General features: G+C 36.5%; 1 protein-coding gene across 2 annotated transcripts in view; it reads right to left on the bottom strand.

The window, feature by feature from the left end:
• EPM2A (EPM2A glucan phosphatase, laforin) overlaps positions 1-19,655 on the bottom strand; it is a 100,534-nt gene that overhangs the window by 66,657 nt on the left and 14,222 nt on the right. For both annotated transcript variants that reach the window (XM_088024237.1, XM_088024238.1), the window contains exon 2: positions 2,300-2,474. In XM_088024237.1, the coding sequence (XP_087880363.1) occupies positions 2,300-2,474 (175 nt within the window). The remainder of the gene's footprint in view (positions 1-2,299; positions 2,475-19,655) is intronic.

Below are 19,655 nucleotides of genomic sequence, written 5' to 3'. Positions count from 1 at the left end.
GGTGGAAATCAGAGGGAGAGACGAACCATGAGAGACTATGGATTCTGAGAAACAAACTGAGGGTTCTAGAGGGGAGGGGGTGGGGGGATGGGTGAGTCTGGTGATGGGTATTAAGGAGGGCACGTACTGCATGGAGCACTGGGTGTTATATGAAAACAATGAATCGTGGATCACCGCATCAAAAACTAATGATGTATTGTATGGTGACTAACATAACATAATAAAATAAAATTAAAAAAAAAAGATATAAATCCACGAGGTCCAACATCCATCTAAGGAGGATCTTAAACAAAAGAACAAAGAACAAAGGAGGAGAAATAATCAAATAGTAGAAGGAAATCCCTAGAGCCTAAAACACGACTCTTCAGCAGTTGTGGTTCAGCAAAAATGAAAAATAACTCAGAGACACAACTTCACTAAAGGTCAGTACATCTCAATGGGTGCCTCTTTTCAATTCTTTTCTCTGGATCCTCTTCTCTTTGATCTCTAAATTATATGTATGCAAGGGCTTATTATTTTCACTTCTTTGTCTCTGCTATATTTCACTCATTCACTAAATGAGCTCATCTAAACTTATCATTTTGAGGGGTGCTTGGGTGGCTGAGTTGGCTAAGCATCTGACTCTTAATTTCAGCTCAGGTCATGATCTCAGGGTCATGATACTGAGCCCCCCGTCAGGGTCCACACTCAGCAGAGAGTCTGCTTGAGGATTCTTTCTCTCTCCCTCTGCCCCTCACCGCACTCGTGCTCTCTTTCTAAAAAAATAAATAAATCTTTAAAAATAAATAAATAATGAACTCATTACTTTGAATGTCATCTATATATTGATAACCCAAATTTTATCTGTCCATTCACAATCTCTCCATAAAACTCCAGACATCAAATTGATTTGCTTTCTGCAATCTAACCTACATTTCAAATATATTATGTCTACAATAGAATTATCATCTCAATCCATACTCCAAACTGCTCATCTCCTTGTCATCCCCATCTCAATAAACAGGACACCATTAATCCAGTTGCTCAGGCTATAAAATCACAGGTCATGCTTAACTCCTCTCTTGCTCATGTTCTGCCTCCAGTCCATCAGCAAGGTGAACATCTAGCATGGATTTCCAAGAATGGTATGTCCAAGAAGAACATGAATTCCCTAACACTATGATGAAGTTGCATCCTCTCTCCTACCATTCACTACCCTGTCTGTACTAATTACATCTCTCATTCTCAAAGCAATGCAGTTTTTAAGAGCATGAGAATGCCTCTCTTTGTCTATGGCACAAACACTGCATGTTCTACAGTAAATAATATTTACATGATATTTTAAATGTTGAATATTGGTTTCCATTTTCAAATTAAACTATAAAAGACTTAATTTGCCTAACTTAATTGTAAATTCTGTAAACCTTGAAAATGTGAAAGTAATGCAAAACAGGAATTAACAGGTGGGAGTAGATGTGGAGGAAAATACAAGGACAACAAATCTGACTTACCCAGTAGAAAATCAAGAGGCACTATCAAAAACTATCAAGAAATGGGATTTTTATGAAGTTAAATAACAAAAGAAGTTTTTAAATGAGCTGGCAGGAAGTGGGAGTGGGGAAAGAAGACAAGTGTAAGTGAACTTGGTATCTTTCATGCCACAGATGGGAAACAATAGCTTTTTTAAATTGATACATTAACAAATAAAGTATATGAATATTATTTAAGACTTGGAATTAAACTCCAGAAAAACTAACCATAAAATCATTGGAAATAATTACTTCCGATGAGTGGTAATGAAGGAGAGTGTATCGAACCTTACTTTTCAGTTAGCATCCTCTTTAGTGTTTGAATTTTTATTATGGCACATATTGCCAGCATAATAATTAAATAAATAAATATATTAATAACAGAGCAAATGATCACATCTAATCTAGTTTTATGTCTACAGTTTCACACATTTATCTGAATAAAAGTTTATAAAGAGACACCAATTTTTGTGTCGGTTGGTAAAATAAAAGATAAATGCTGATCTGGGAACCACTATGAAAGTACAAAGACTAGCTAAGTACAATTCGGTCAAAATATGTTGATGCCAGAGTATGTAACTAATAAAAGAACTCTATACAAAGGATCCTTCACATCTAGAACCAGAAAAGCTCACACAGTGATTCACTGTAATTTATCTCCTTAAAGTACTGCAGGTCTATACGCCCCTCCAAAGGGAAACGCTGCTGTTTTGGACACAGTAAATACATCCATTGTCCTAATACTACCTCTCGTCCTATCTCTATGCTTATAAACATGGCACTATTTTTACCTTGAGTAATGCATGGCTTGGTGGCCTGCAATATTAAAATAGAAGTCTGTGGTATGCTTCATCTCATTGGTGTGCCCAGTTGACTCAATCCAGTGTCCTATTGGGAGACAATAAACACCATCCACCAAGTTGTTTTCATTATAAGTACAGCAACGGTCATGGTGAGGTCCATTGCCTGGAACAAGAAGAAATGACAAACAGAGCAATTAAATCAATGTTTTGCTTAAGCAGCCACAGAGTAGGTGATGCAAAATTAATAGGAAGAAGAAAATAAATATAAAGCTGCTTAATCCACACATTTCGGTATGAACAAAAATAGACTAGAGGGGAAAAACAGAAAAAATTTGTAATTACATACAAATTTCATAGAGTTCTGTGCTCCCTTGGAATACATGCATATTTCCAAAAGCATATTAACTCTCAGAGTTTAATGGAACCTCTCAGTGCCCTAACTACCCGTTGTGAGTCATGCTGCAGCCTTTTTATCTTTCTGGTATGCAAATTCATAACTAAAATCAGTAATAAAAATGAATCAGTAATAAAGTGTTTTAGTATCAGCTCAAACAACAAATGAATTTTCAAAATAAATACATTAATAAATAATAAAACAAATGATCACATCCAACCTAGTCTGCATGTAAATCAGTGGTTAGTACTTTTTTCAGATGGGAAATTATCACAGAGATTAGCTACGTTGCCCAAGGTCACAAAACTAGCAAGTGCCAAGCTAGTAGCAAACTGATACCCCTAGATCCCCATCTTTCAGGCACCTGATACCTTCATGCTGTTTTCTACCTACTTCACAAGCACCAGTACACACCATCCTCCCTCCATGGAGTGAACCAAAAGAGAGAGAAATGGAAGAACTGTCTCTGAAAATACTATTTGCCTACATCACATTCCGCCCAGTATCAACTACACTAGTACACATATCTTTTACTTCTGTGAAATTATAATTCATATATTATTTCCATTCACCCTTATGTGACCACCCCATTTCAGATCATTCCTTTCCTTCAACTACCTAATTTCCTATGCTGTCTTTAATACACACACAAAAAAGTAAGCAAAATAAAAATAGGAGTAAGTCACGTTCGCTACAAATATAAAAATCTGACTCATTTGTCCCTTGCTCTATCTTATAAAATATTTTACCTAAAGTTATTTGGCATAAAATCTCAAAAACAAAGAAATCCTTAAGTCATTGGGCAATTCTTTAGGATATAACTCCCTTCCATCAGGTAGGAGGTACAAGATGGCTCCCTTAATAAATCACCACTGATCTCCCTAGATCAGACTTCTCTTTTTCTCTTGATGGCTACACTACAAGGCACTACACCAACTGGTTCTTTACCCTTGATATTTAATAGATGAAAACCAAACTATACTAGCAACCCCACTTCTAGAAACATATCAAATAGAAATATAACAAGAATAAAAAAGATACATAGAGATACATGTGTGAACAATACTATTTTAATAGCACACACTCAACTATATAAATTCATCTATTCATTTTCCACAAATACTTATTAAATGTCATCTACAGGATCTACACTGTGCTAAGTCATGTTAAGGATTTTGGTATTTACCGTAGGAACAAGAAAAAAATTAAATATTTTAAGTAGGCAGGTAACATGACCAAATTTTTATTTTAAAAGTACCTTTCTGGCTACAGAGTAAAAATTTAATTCAGATACAATAAGACTAAAGCAAAAAGTCCATTTAAGAAACTACTGGTCTAGCCCAGACAGAAGATGACAAAAGCCTGGAAGTAGAAACGGAAACAAGTGGGCAGATTCAGGAAGGAAAAACCACAGGGTGGATATGGGAGGTGCAGAAGAAAGGGAGGCAACAATGACTCTAGGCTTCTGGCAAATATAACTCAATATACGGTGGTACCATTCACTAAGATGTGAAATCTGTAAGAGGTTGGAAGGGAAGACCACCAGTCTGGTTTTTGGACTTGAAGTGCCATTTGTATACAAAAAGAGATGTTAAGTACAGAGTTGGCATTATCGGTTTGACACTCAGACCGGAGATCTGAAGTAGAAAAATAAATTTATGAGTCATCTAAGTGTAAATGGCAATTGAGGCAAGAATTTAGATGAGTCACAAAGAAAAACAATAGTAATGCAGAAGAAAAGGTTTCTAGAACCAAGCCTGAAAGCATCCCAATATTTAATAGCTGGATAAAGAAGGATGAGCTTACAAAGAAGGCATAGAAAGAGAAGGTGGAGGGAAAGACTAGGAGTGAGTAAGGGAGGTGGGGGAACATGACCGAATGTGTAAATAGATCCTAAACACTGAGTGAATGCATGTCTGATTGTTAATAGTTACATCTGGAGAATGGAATTGGGATGAAGAGGACCATTTTACTCTAAACTAATCTGAATTTGTTGGATTTGTCATAAAGCACAAGTATTATTTTTTGGTTTAATAAAACAATAATATCTGTGGTTCCCACTGTTCAGTACAATAGACTTACAACAATTTATTTATTTACTTTTTATTTTAAGTAGACTCCATGCCTAATGTGGGGCTTGAACTCTTGACCCTGCGATCAACAGTCAGGTGCTCTACTGACTGAGCCAGCCAGGTGCCCCTAGACTTATGACAGTTTAAAGATTTTTTATTTATTTATTTATTTATTTATTTTAGAGAGAGACAGCGAGTGCAAGCAAGAAGAGGAGCAGAGGGAGAGGGAGAGAGAGAAAACTAAGCAGACTCCATGCTGAACACAGAACCTGACTGGGGGGTGGGGGGGCTTGATCTCACATCCCTGAGATCATGACCTGAGCCAAAACCAAGAATTGGATGCTTAACCGACTGAGCCACCCATGTACCCTGAGACTTACGACAATTTAAATGTTACAACTTAAATACAATTATTAAGGAGCTCAAATGTACATAAATTATAAAGTTTAAGAAAAATTATTTATATAACATCAACTTCCTAAGAATTCTTCATTCCTGGAATTAGTTTTTTGAATTACTCATTTTTACACATACGTGTTTTAGGAGAAATAACAAAACACTTCTATTTCTTTCAGCCAGGGAGGTATCAGTGGAGGCCTAATGGAGAGCCAGAACTCCCACCTCAAGTCAATCCCTTCAGTTGTCAATAGGTGGGGAGGTACCCCCATCCTCCTACGGGAGCAGAGTTAGAGGAATCCAGTTAAGCCAGAAGATTTGAATAAGAACCAGGGTCACATTATAAAATACTCAAAATGTCCAGGTTTCAATAGAGTCACTCCTTATATCAAAAATCACAAAGATCTCAAACTGAATAAAAATTAAAAATGTCTGCAAGGTGCCAACATCCGATGACAGAGATGTTAGAATTAGCTGAAAAAAAAAAGAATTAGCTGAAAAAGCTTCAACAACCCATTTTTTTTTTATTTTTTAAAGATTTTATTTATTTGACAGAGATAGAGAACACAAGTAGGCAGAGTGGCAGGTAGAGAGAGAGGGAGAAGCAGGCTCTCTGCTGAGCAGACAGTGCAACACAGGGCTCCATCCCAGGACCCTAGGATCATGACCTGAGCCGAAGGCAGCCATTTAACCAACTGAGCCACCCAGGCACCCCAACAACCCATTTTTAAAAAATGAACCAAGTATATGATGTCTAGAAGAAATTCACTTCAAATTATAGGCAGGTGGAAAGTAAAAATGTAGAAAGATATACCATGCAACCATTAATCAAAAGAAAGAACAGGTGGTTATGTTAATATCGTATAAAGTAGAACCTTCAGAGCAAAGAAAATTCCTAGAGATAGAGAGGGAAATTATATGATGTTAAAAGTATCAATCTATCAAGAAGCTATAAGAATTCTAAATGTGTACACAACAAAAAACAGAGCTGCAAAATATGTGAAACTAAAAACTAAGACAACTGAATGGAGAACAGACAAGTCTGGAATTAAAGTTGGAAATTTCAACACCTCTCTCAACAATTCATAGAACAACTAGACAAAAAATCAGCAAGGAATAAAATAACATCACTGTCAACCAATGGACTCTAAGTGACATCTATAGACACACCACCCAACAATAGCAGAATGTACATTTTCAAGTGTGCACAGAACATATACCAAGCTAAATCATATCCTGGACCATAAGACAATATCAAAACTTTAGAATTAAATCACACAAAGTGTTTTCCCTGACCTCAACAGAATCAAACTGGAAATCAATAACATAATAGGAAAATATTCAAATAGTTGGAAACTAATACACATACTTCTAAATAATCTGTGGGTCAAAAAGGAAGTCTCAAAGTTATTAAAATACATTGCAATGAATGAAAATCAAAATAATATGTGTCAAAATATGTGGGACACAGCTAAAGCAGTTCTGTGAGGGAAATTTATAGTACTAAATATATACAGTAAAAACAGGAAAAGTTTCCAATCAATCTAGCTCCACTTCAAGAAATTAGAAAAAGAAGAGCAAAATAAATCCAAGGCAAACAGAAGGAAAGAAATAATAAAGAATGGAAATCAATGAAATTAAAAACAGAAAAACATTAGAGAAAATCAATGAAATAAAGAGCTGATTTGTTGAAAAGGTCATTAAAACTGGCAAACCTCTAACAAGACTGGCAAAGAAAAGCAAGAAAAAGGCACAAATTATGAAAGAAAGGAAGAAAGGAAGGAAGGAAAAGAGAGAAAAGAAGGGATATCACTATAGACCTTGCAGGCATCAAAAGTATAAGATAATACTATAAAAAACAAAACACATAAATTTAACAACTTAAATGAAATGGACTATCCTCAAAAAACAAATTACCACAACTAATTTAATATGAAATACAAATTGAACATCCATATAACTCTTAAGGATATTGGATATATAATTTTAAAAACCCCCCCAAAAAAGAAATCTCAAAGCCCATGTGGTTTGAATGAAGAATTCTACCAAATGCTTAAAGAGGAATCCATACCAATGCTATACAATCTCTTCAACATAGTACATGGGCATAAAGATAAAAGAAATAAAGAAAACTGTACTTTATTTGCAGATGACATGACTGTCTATGAAGAAAATCCCAAGGAATCAATAACAATTGTTTAAAATCTCCTAAAATAAGAGAGCTTAGCAAGGCCACAAGATAAAGATAAGCATGCAAAATAAATTGTATTTCTATATACTAGCAATGAAGATTTGGCCATTATAATTAAATAAAATACCATCTACATAGCATAGACATAAATCTAAGAAAAACATGTATACAACTTGTATGCTTAAAACCGTAAAATGTGATAAAAAAAAATCAAAGAAGATCTAATAAATGGAGAAACATACCATGTTAGTGGGTTGGATGACTCAACCTCTACATCTTAAACAAAAATTAACTGAAAATGGATCATGGACTTAAAATATAAAAGGTGAAACTATAAAACTTTTAGAAAAGCAAATAGGGAAAAAATTCAGTATTCAGAGTTCTAAGACTTCACACTAAAAGCACAATCCAAAAAGGAAAAATTTATAAATCTGATTTCATCAAAATTATAAACTTTTATTCGGCAAAAGACCTTCTTGGGAGAAAAACAAGTTACAGATTAGAATGAAATACTGGCAAATCATATACCCCAACAAAGGACTAGTATCTAGAATATTAAAGAACTCTCAAAACTCAACAATAAGTAAACCAACAATCCAATTAGCATATGGGAAAAAGATATGAAGTAGCATTTCACCAAAGAGGATATACAGATGGCAAATAAGTACTTGAAAAGATGTTCAATATCACTAGCCTTAAGAAAAATACAAATTAAAACCATAATGAGATAGCATTACACACCTATAAAAATTTTTTTATTTTTACAAAATAAAAAGTAGTGACACCACCAAATGCTGGATACAAGGCTGGGAAAAACTGGATAACTCATACATTGCTAATAGGAATGTAAAACAGTACAACCACTCTGGGGCAATGTTTGGCAATTTCTTTTAAAAATTAAACTTGCAAGAACAATACAACCCAACTCTACTCCAGGCATTTATCTTGGAGAAACTAAACTTTTATTCAGACAAAAACCTGTAGAAGAATTTTTATAGTAGCTTTATTCATTGTAGTCAAAACCTAGAAAAAACCCAGATGTCCTTTAGTGTGTGAATGTTTTAACAAATTATGATACATCAACACCATGTTTTAGCCATAAAAATGAATGACCTATTGATACGTGCAACAACCTAGGTGAATCTAGAATGAATTATGCTAAGTAAAAAAACGCCAATCTCAAAAAGTTACATACTCTAGGATTCCATGTATATAACATTCTTAAAATGAAAACATTAATAGAGATAGAGAACAGATTAGTGGTTACCTCGGGTTCTGGGGTGTGGGGGAGGGGGAAAGTGGGCATGGCTATAAAAGAGTAACATGGAGACCCTTGTGGTAATGAAAATGTTACCACTGGGGGAAACAATAAAAGCTACATAGGATCTTTCCATATTACTTCTAACAACTGCATGTGAATATACAATTACCTCAAAATAAAAAGTTTAATAAACAAATAAAACGGGTGTTTGTGGGCGCCTGGGTGGCTCAGTTGGTTAAGCGACTGCCTTCAGCTCAGGTCATGATCCTGGAGTCCCAGGATTGAGTCCCACAACAGGCTCCCTGCTCAGGAGGGAGTCTGCTTCTCCCTCTGACCCTCCCCCCCTCATGCTCTCTCATTCTCTCTCCTCTCACATAAATAAATAAAATCTTAAAAAAAAAAAAACCTTCGGTGTTTATTGTGTTTTGTTTTTTCCAAATAGACTGGAAAATTTTTAGGCTTCTAATTCATTTTCTGTTCCATAAGACTGGCCTAAGAATACAACATATATCACACATTGTTTAATACCACAGTGATCATTTAATGCCTAGAAGCTCAGTTAACTTTTCCAGATCTCATCCACCTTATAAAAGGGCCAGTTGGCTATCACAAGGTTAAAGGAGTAACTTTGTGACAGGGGAATGGGTGGGGGAGGAGAGTAGGTACAAGTGAATCATCTGTCCAGATTGGAGCTGGCCATTGCCAATTATTCATTAGCATTAATTAAAAATAAAGAAATAAACAGCTAAGGTAGAATAAACTAATCTGTCATTGGCAGAAAAGTGGGAAAGGATTGATTTAATTAACAATAAACACCTATTTCCTTAGAGCAAATTTGGCCATCTTGTTATTTGTTCATCAAGGCAAATTAGGTAAATTAAAATAAAGTGAATAAATGTGAAGGAATAAGAGGCCTGCTTCCTGACACTCCAAAAAACCAGAGAAGTAAGAAACCTCAGAATTTAAAATCAGAACCAACACATTACGTCAAATAATTCTACAAGTTTGAAAGTTCAGGTTAAGTTAAGTTTATTTTTTACAAAGAAGGTTTAAAGTTATATTGCATAAACAAAATCTACTGGGTAGTGCAGTCCACTTAAAATAAAATTCTGATTATTATTCATGTCATTTTATTTGAATCTATCCTCTTTGGAGTTTAATTACTTTGAAGTTTTTGTTTCTAGCACATGAACATAAAATCTGAACCTAACACATTAATCTCTAATTTTAGCTACTAACTCACCCAAATCAAATTTCTCTCACGCCTCATCTGTTAACTACCTCAGAAGCTATTGGTGCATAAAGTTGTACAAACATGGTATAATCATTACCAACTCTTTGGCATTCTGATATTCCTTTCTAATGGCAAAAGCAAAACAAAATAAAACACACAAAAAAATATTTTTGTTCAACCAACTGCCTCTTTAAAAGAGTGGCTCCTGTTCCAGTTGAGCACTTTGATAAATTGCAATATGCAATGGTAGAAAACAGCTGAGTTTGGGGTCAGTGATGGGAGACAGCTGAACTGCTTTGTAGACTAGTTACTCAGATGCAATCAAGGAAGGAGAAGATGGGGAAAAGGGATGTGAAGATTAAGAAGAAGGAAACGTAAGATGGAGAAAGAGAAAGGAGAAGAAGAATTCAGGTAGTAAACTACATAAGGTGAAGCAGATAATCAAAACAAGCTGGTCAGGAGAACACCAAATATCAGGTAAAGGCAAACATTTTAATATTTAATTTGAAGTTGTCTGCCCTTCTGTTATATCCTCTCTTCTTCTCTTCCCCAACTACCAATATAACCTACTACACTCACACAAATTTCTTGTGTGGAGAGAGAGAAGACAGTCCACTAATAAAAATTTATTTAAAAACTTGATTCCTTGCCTACATTGACTTGATGTAGAACAAGGTAGCCTAAGCAGGGCTACAAGAAGGTGCATCTGCTAAGCAGAGCAGAAGCAAGAAAGCAAAGGCAAGGATGACCATGAGGATGTAAACCTTCGTTGCTTACACAGGCATCTTAGAGAGATTCCAATCTCCCAAATCTACAGGAATAGGGGCTAATTACATATATATAGTAGAATAAATAGAATATATATATATATTCTGCACACACACAACAGAATGAAGTGTTAAGAAATAAAACAATGAGCTCTAATAAGAAAATATAAATACAAGACTTACATAGAACATTTTCATTTACAAGATTTTTATCTTATTTCATTAAAGAAATGCACAAATCTTAAATGAAAAATGTAAGTAGACAACACTTCCTGCTAATGGCAAAAACAATGTTATTTGGCTAATGAAAACTAGGAAATCAATAACTACACGGGGATATGAAGAAAATTCTATACTAACTCGGACAGGTGGACAAAGCCCCATTCCTGCATTAACAGTACTGCCCTAAAATAATAGGAGGATGGGGCTCAGTCATTAAGTGTCTGCCTTCAGCTCAGGTCATGATCCCAGAGTCCTGGGATCGAGCCCCACATCGGGCTCCCTGCTCAGTGGGAAGCCTGCTTCTCCCTCTACCACTCCCCCTGCTTGTGTTCCCTCTCTCGCTGTGTCTCTCTCTGGCAAATAAATAAATAAAATATTTTTAAAAAATTAAAAATAAGGGGCACCTGGGTGGCTCAGTTGGTTAAGCGACTGCTTTCGGCTCAGGTCATGATCCTGGAGTCCCGGGATCAAGTCCCACATCGGGCTCCCTGCTCGGCAGGGAGTCTGCTTCTCCCTCTGACCCTCTTCCCTCTCGTGCTCTCTATCTCTCATTCTCTCTCTCTCAAATAAATAAATAAAATCTTTAAAAAAAAAAGTAATTTAAAAAAATAAATAAAAAATAAAAATAAATAAAAATAAATAAATAAAATAATAGGTTTATACAGTTAAGAGTGCCATGCCTAGAGTTAAAGCTGAAATAACTCCTCCTTTTCCTAAAGCTGAAATAACTTTCTACTGGAAAAATCCAGTAGAAAACAACCCAACAAATTTGGGAGGAGCTCTGAGGGTTTTGATTAAAAATAATAATAACTACAAACACAAATAAGTGGCCCACTTAGCCATGATAAAAACAGGAATTAGACTTTGCGATAACAAGGTTTTTCTATGGTGGATGTAAAAATATTACTTGTGAAGGAGGCTAGAGTTTGGAGGACCAAGAAAGAAAATATCAAATGTGACAGGGTGATTATGGTAACGAATCAAACACCTGGCTCAGGTGTGTGTATGTGTGTGTGTGTATACCCACAAGTGCACATGTACTTGTGTATATATGCTTATGAGTCTGTGTGATTGTCTGCCCAAGTAGAAGATATATGATAAATGGTGATTGCTATTGTTATGGCAAATAAGAAGTTGAAATGTGGGATACATAAACATCATCCTTTCAGTACATTTGGACATAGAAACTCCTCTAACCCTTTTAGTCAAAAATGAGCCACTCAGCCTAAGACAATTATTTGATGGAATTCCAAGTCAGCAGGCTCATCCTTTGTACATAACAGTCCTGGCCTCATTTGTTCTCATTAATAATCAGACTTAAGATCATTCATATATGCTTCAAATTCTATGATAATCAACGAAAGTCCTTGAGACAGTTGTTTGGTAGGCAGCTATGATGTGTTGGTCCTCTCAAAGGTGAGCTTTGCGGTGTGCAAAAAAGGGGAACAGCAGGAGTGATTAATAAAGCTTAACCTTGGACCCACTCTCGGCCAAGCTTCCAGAGGAGATCTTTTAGGTAAAACTCCTAGAAGAACCTTGATCAGTTCTAGCTAAGAATTTTAAGAAAAAAAAATTAACACCTGCCAACCATACAGAGCAGAAAACATTAGGAGAAATTTCCATGATTACAGAAAGATATGGGTGAAATGGAGGCTTACATCAAGTTAGGTTGAAAACATATAAGAGGGGGGAAAAAGAACTTACAGAAAAAGAAAAATTCAATAGCTCTTTTCTTAAAAGATTTACTCATATGTCATGTCTTCATTGTTATGAACTAAATTGTTTCCCCCAAATTTATACATTGAAGCTCTAAAAACCAATGTGGATTGTATCTACATATAGGGCATTTGGGGAGGTAATTAAAGTTAAATGAGATTATAAGGGTGAGGCCCTAATCCAATAGGACTGGTGCCTTTACAAAAAGGGGAAGGGACACCAGAGATGTCTCTCCATGAAGGCCTAGAGGAAAGACCGCAGGAGGACACAGTGAGAAGGCAGCCATCGGCAAGCCAGAAAGAGTTCTCACCAGAAACCAAATTTGGTGGCTTTCTGATTGGGGACATCTAGCTTGCACATCTGTGAGAAAATAAATGTTTGTCATATGTCACCTGTCTATAATATTTTGCTATAGCAGCCCAAGAAGACTAATGTACTCATATATACATGAAATATTCTAGAGTTTAATCCAGTTCATACCCAAGTATTATTGAGAGCTTATGTATCCAGTCCTGTGGTAAAGTGAGGTTGACAAATAAAATTTAAAACATGACTCCCACCATGAATGAACCCTTGTTCATTAGACAAAGGTTACACAAAGCAATTAGTAAATGAAACAAAGCTGCCTTAAACGATGAAAATAATTGTAAAACCGTATGACAAAATACTAACACATAAACAGAATATTCAAGAATGGCAAATAGGCTTCCTTTCCGACGCCATTTTCAACGTATGGTGACTGGAATGTTATGTTGAAATGTACTGTAAGGAGCACCTGGCTCACTAGGAAAGAAAACTATGATAGACTAATAACGTGTCCATGGATGTAGAAGACTGAAAACCAGGGATGGTTGGATCAGTGTGAGCCACAATTACCAAGAAAGGATTTGTGATGGAGGGGATGGCTCTCGAGGTGTGACGGACAACAGGGTATGCTTTGGATACATAACAGAGGGCACAGCAACCTATGAATGAGTATGATTCAAGGCAGGAAATAGATAATAGCTACAAATCTGTTTATTCCTATGGGTAGAGAGACAACCTAATATAGAGTCATTGGGGGTTCATATTACTTACCAATGCTAAGCAAGCACTGTAAAACAACTGACTTGCCAAAGCAGAGAAGAGAGTTACCACTTCTCTAGCCATTATTTAAGAAGTCAGATTTTTTATTAATGTGGAAGATTTACATTAATTAGTGATTCATGATGATACACACATCTCAAAATGGGAAGCATCTCAAGGATTGAGGTTTCACTTGAAAAGTATCCCAAACAATGGCATAACCAGGAAATTATACTTCTATTTAAAATAAAACACAGTAACAGAGCTCTCCTTATATAATTTTTAGAGAAAATCTGAAACTTAGATTGTTCTTATTAGACTTGACTCAAAGCACTAAGAATGAATTATTAATTCATTCGATGTGATGATAGTTAAGAGCAAAGCCAAAAGATTTGACCATCTGATTTGAAGTGATCGAATCTTCTGGTAGCTAATTATGCCATGACTCAAGGGATTAAACAAGATCGGCATATTAAAATGCTCCATCTCTGCATAATTGGATATATTTGCTGGATACTGCATTTCCTTTCTATGTCACATGCAGAGATGTTTATTCATGTGTTTAATAAATTTTTGTTTAATTGTTCTAATAATTTTTAATGTTGATTTTCCCACTGTCATTTAAACAATTTTTATGGTAGTGTCTAGACTTTTGTTTTATATAGACAGGTCAATTTTTCTCTCCACAGCACTCCTAGAATTGACTAGAAATTGTGTTTCATCGTCTGAACACAAATCCAAGTCACACTCTAAAAATAGATAAAGCATCTTTATTAGTATTAGACTCACTATATGAAGAAAATGCTTCCAACCAGATTTCACTACTTCATTTTTCATACCTTCAAACCCACTACAAAAGCTCCCATGTCACCTGTCTTTGTGTACTTTAAGCCAAACAATGTGGAGGCAGAGGTGATAACCTTCCCTAACCGCCATATCTCAAGAGTGTGAACATTTCAATGCAAAGAACACAAAATAATCCTATTCATACCAGGAACTCTGAAGAACACTGAGGATTATTTTATTTTTTTTTTAAGATTTTATTTATTTATTTGAGAGAGAGAGAATGAGAGAGATAGAGAGCATGAGAGGGAAGAGGGTCAGAGGGAGAAGCAGACTCCCTGCTGAGCAGGGAGCCCGATGCGGGACTCGATCCCGGGACTCCAGGATCATGACCTGAGCCGAAGGCAGTCGCTTAAGCAACTGAGCCACCCAGGCGCCCCTGAGGATTATTTTAAATTTAACCTCTTCCTAACCAGGCAGACACACATTTCAGCAGTTTCATAGTAAGTAAATGTTTTGGCATAAAATCTCTCTTCAATTAAGATTATCTAGAATGTGAAACAAATGGCTGAATAAAAGGTTCCCTTGAACTGACCTAGTTCTGAAGTGAAAACCATCTCTAATGGCTTTATGACTTGGTTTCTTCCACAGCACAAATATTTTTTGATATGATAGAGTTGATGCAAACATCATGTAGGCACTACTCTAGTTACTGGAAAGAAATTAGAAATGCACAGCTAATTGAAATAGAGAATAGAGTAGTCAGACATAATTTTTAAAGACTAAATTGTTTCTGAAATTGATAAGCCATATTGTTTTCAACCCTTTTAATGAGACACTGTAGGCTGTAAAAAATAAAAGAGGGTCAATCAGAAAGATTATCTTAAAAGTTACCATAGCCATAAACTACATCTATACAAGAAACAGCTGAAGAAGGATTTTGCTTGTCTCAGGACTCTGTCTGATGCAAGCAACACAAAATCTGACCAACAGTGACTTCAATGAATACAGGTCTATCTCTCACATAACGAGAAGTGTAAAGCCAGGCCGCCCAGAACTGATGGAATACCAAGTGCTTTCTAAATGTCTGCCTTGCCATCCTTCACACATTGACCTTGTTGTCATACTTGTCACCTCATGTTTCAAAGTGTGACCTCTAGGCATCATGTCTGAATACTTCACTTCCTAGCCATGAAAAAGGACAAAGAATACGCGTTCCTCTTCATGAGAAAAGTGAAAGCTTTCCTGGGAACCTCACCTAAAAGACTTCTTACATCTCAGCCAGAACTAGGTGACACAGCCATCCTTAAACCAATTGCTGGGGCGCGGGGGGGCGGTGCGGAATAAGAGTGCCACACAGGGGCGCCTGGGTGGCTCAGTCGTTAAGCGGCTACCTTCGGCTCAGGTCATGATCCCAGGGTCCTGGGATCGAGCCCCGCATCGGGCTCCCTGCTCTGGGAAGCCTGCTTCTCCCTCTCCCACTCTTCCTGCTTGTGTTCCCTCTCTCGCGTGTCTCGCTATGTCAAATAAATAAATAAAATCTTAAAAAAAAAAGAGAGTGCCACACAGATTAAAACATTAATGATCCATCCCCAGTGCTACCAAGACAAATCAGGATTCTTTTAGACAAGGAAAGTAAGGGGGAAACAAATGCTAATTAGGCCACTGATGGTGATTGTGATGGGTCTGAGCAAGTCATCTTTCTCCAGCAAACCACTTGACAGGAGAAACCACATTTCATTCATTCAAAACTGATTTCATTCAAAAGTATCCAATGCATTAAATGTGAATTGTAAAGTATTTTTAAAGAAATCAACAGTAAAACTAAAAGCATTTTTTTTTTAAGATTTTATTTATTTATTTGACAGGGAGAGACAGAGAGAGAACACAAGTGGGGGTGGGGAGTGGCAGGCGTGAGGGAGAGGGAGAAGCAGGCTCCCCGCGGAGCAGGGGGTTCGGTCCCAGGGTCCTGGGATCATGACCTGAGCCGAAGGCAGACACTTAACCGACTGAACCACCCAGGTGCCCCTAAAATTTTTAAAAGATTTATGTATTTATTTATGACAGAGAGAGAGAGAGAGAGAGTGTGTGTGTGTGTGTGTGTGTGTGTGTGTGTGTGCGCATGTGTGCGCGTGCACACGGTGAGGGGCAGAGCAAGAGGGTGAGAATCCCAAGTGGACTTCTCCACTGAGCACAGAGCCCAACTCAGGCTTGATCTCACGACCCTGAGATCATGAGCAGAGCCGAAACCAAGAGTCAAGTACTTAACCCACTGAGCCAGCCAGGTGCCCCAAAACTAAAAGCATTTTAATGTACTTTACACTCTTGAAAATTGCACAAAAGACAACAGATTATTTGTCTAGTCCCTGGTATGTTTGGTTTGTAGAACCTCTTTACTGTACAGAAAATCTCCTCCTTCCATTTCTAGCCATAAACCGCCCTCATGCCTCCACTTCCAGTTTTCCTGTGGGCCGCCCGGCCATCATCTCTTACAACTCATCTTTCCCCTGACCGGCCCTGTCCTCACCAGATATACCCTCCTTCGATATTTATTCTTTAGGGCACTACAATCTGACATCTGCCCTCAACACTCCACTGAAAAAACTTGAAATGAAGTCATCTCCTGTCAGATTCATTTTTTATCTTTCTTTACCTGCCTGCAGCATTTAAAGATAGTGACCGCTCTCTGTTAAATCTTTCCCCTGTTGGCTCCGCAATACTCTTCTTCTAGAAGGCAGTCTAGTAGAGCAATTAAACGCATGGGCTCATGATCCAGACTAGGACTCCATTCCAAGCTCTACTACTTACTGTCTGTAAATAGTAATGAGAAATTCATTTAAGCCATCTGTGCCTCCATTGTCTCATTTCTGAAAAAGGAATCCTAGTACTATCTACTTCACAGGGTTGTTGTGAGGGAAGTCTCTTAGATAATCCATTTAAAGGATTTAACAGAGGGCCTACCACAGCTGGTGTTCAATAGGAATTCTTAACCACTATGACTCCTCTCTTTTCTCTCTCCCAGTCCTTCTTGTCTGTTTGCAAACTGTACACTGACTCAGAAAACAGGTATATCCCAAAATGAGCTCAAACTGTTTCAACAACAGCTTTGTTCAGACCTGTATGTTTCCAGACAAGACTACAATAACAGTAACTCCACGTGGGCTCATGTTCCAAAGACAAGTTGGAACCCTGATTTTTCTGGCAACTCACCTACTTTATAAATTCTGACCAATTTGTGCCCAAACCATGCCGGCTTCTCCCTAGAACCAAGTGAAACTCCCAAATCTTTTCACTTTGAATTGTTCTCAAGGCAAACTTCTCTAGTTCTCTATTTTTATACAATAACTTATTAATGCAAATATTAAGACTTGTCTTTTACTTTCTTCTTGGTTTCTTCCTACTTTGAGGACTCCATATTTTGAATACTGCTTCTCTCAAACAAAACTGCCACTCTCGCTCCCGCTCTTATTGGGAAATTTGATTAGCATGCTTCCTAAATTACTGATCAGAAGATTAGCAGGAAAGGATCTAGAATAATGTGACTTGTAAAAAGCCACTTGCACTCACCCTCATGTTCTACTGGTTCATCAATCTGGGCACATTAGGCTCAGTTGTTCAACTTGCATGAATCCACCTAACTAATCTATTAGCCAGCCGTCACTTTCTAATTTATGGACAAAAAAAATTGGGAGATTTTTCTAAAATTCTTTACTGAAACCAAGATGCACTGTTCCTCCATTTTTCCCTTATATAAATCAGGATTGTTATCTGATGAGGTAAGACTTCTAAAGCAATTTTAAAGCTACTTTAAAATATGTAATGATGGTGAAACATCAGGGTTATTTTTTACTTTTTGTGGGTCATAAGTCCCTTTGAGAATCAGTGCAAGGCTATGGATAACCTTCCTCAAAAAAATTGTTTAAATGCTCATGCACACAATGCATATAGCTTATCATTAAGATGTATACTAGAAAAAAGGAATTGTGCTTTATAATTATGGCCATCAGAGAAAGAGATGAAATTTTCATTAACTTATCAATTCAAATTTAGACAACCATCTTTTTTTTTTTAACTTACTCTTTTTTTTCTCCCTGAAAACAGCAAAGACTTACTTGGCACAAAATTAAAATTTGCTTTCAAATATCACCATTTATGAAGATTTCTCTATCTACATGAAGTTTTATAAACAGCCTAATTTTTTCAAAGCAGCTACTTTCTCTTGTATAGAATGTAGTAATTTCAGCCATTTAAAAATCGCATCAGTGGTCTCCTTATAAGTGAAAACTAGCATTCCATTATGTTGCTAAGGAATTTTTATTTTTTCCAGGCTACAGGACAAGACGACTCTAGCAGACCTAGCCCACCACTTACATTGAAGCCTCAATTTCAAGAGAAGTCAGCAAGGAATCACTTACCAAGCTTTATATGGGTACTTGTCTTAAACTCACCTTGTAGAATTAATTCTCTAAGAAAATCTGGCTCAGTTAACTGATACAGAACCACGACAAAGTGTTCTGTCATAGCAGATACCAAAAGAATCAGCACAACAGCTTTATGATCTTACGATACATAGGATAAAATAAGCATCCATGGTATTATCAGTCAAAAATGTCTACATGAGTTTATTGAAAAAAATAATTGTTAAAACGTTCACCCAAAAAGCCAACGGTGATTTTTAACTGGTTTTAATTACCTACATTAAAGTAATTTGCTTACAACTGAGCAAAATTAAGCTATCTAACACTTCTTCCCAAATGAAGCAGTAGTTCTGGATAAACTGCTGTCTTAGGGTAATTATAATTATCTTCACATTTATGTCATTAAATCTTTTTTAAACGGATGGTAACTGTTTTTCAGAATTGTTCTGGGAGACAGGGAGTGCACAGGATGAGAAAGTGAGAAGATAAGGTTGGGAGAGAATGAGATTGTGATTAAACTCTTTTCTTTGAGATTATATACAAACTATAGAATAATAGTAGAGTACAAGTGAAATACTGCCACCCAGTGGAATTATAAATAAAATCTTCAAATTCGGAAAGATTTTAAGAATTTCCTAACCATTTTCAATTGGAATGGTAGAGCTTAATAATTTTCAAAGTCCTTTCAAATATATTATTCTTCAAAAATAAAATCCAGTGGTATAGATAGCATTGTGTGAGTACATCTTTTCCCGAGTCTGAGGTTCTAGTCAATTAAATGACTTGACAGAGTCCTGCGCATATTTAGCAGCAAAGCAAACACAG

Source organism: Eumetopias jubatus, unplaced genomic scaffold (genome assembly GCF_037043125.1).
Source record: "Eumetopias jubatus isolate StellerSeaLion01/CBP00866 unplaced genomic scaffold, mEumJub1_p1.0 scaffold_6, whole genome shotgun sequence".
Taxonomy (NCBI): Eukaryota; Metazoa; Chordata; class Mammalia; order Carnivora; family Otariidae; genus Eumetopias; species Eumetopias jubatus.
This window is presented reverse-complemented; position numbering and strand designations above follow the sequence as displayed.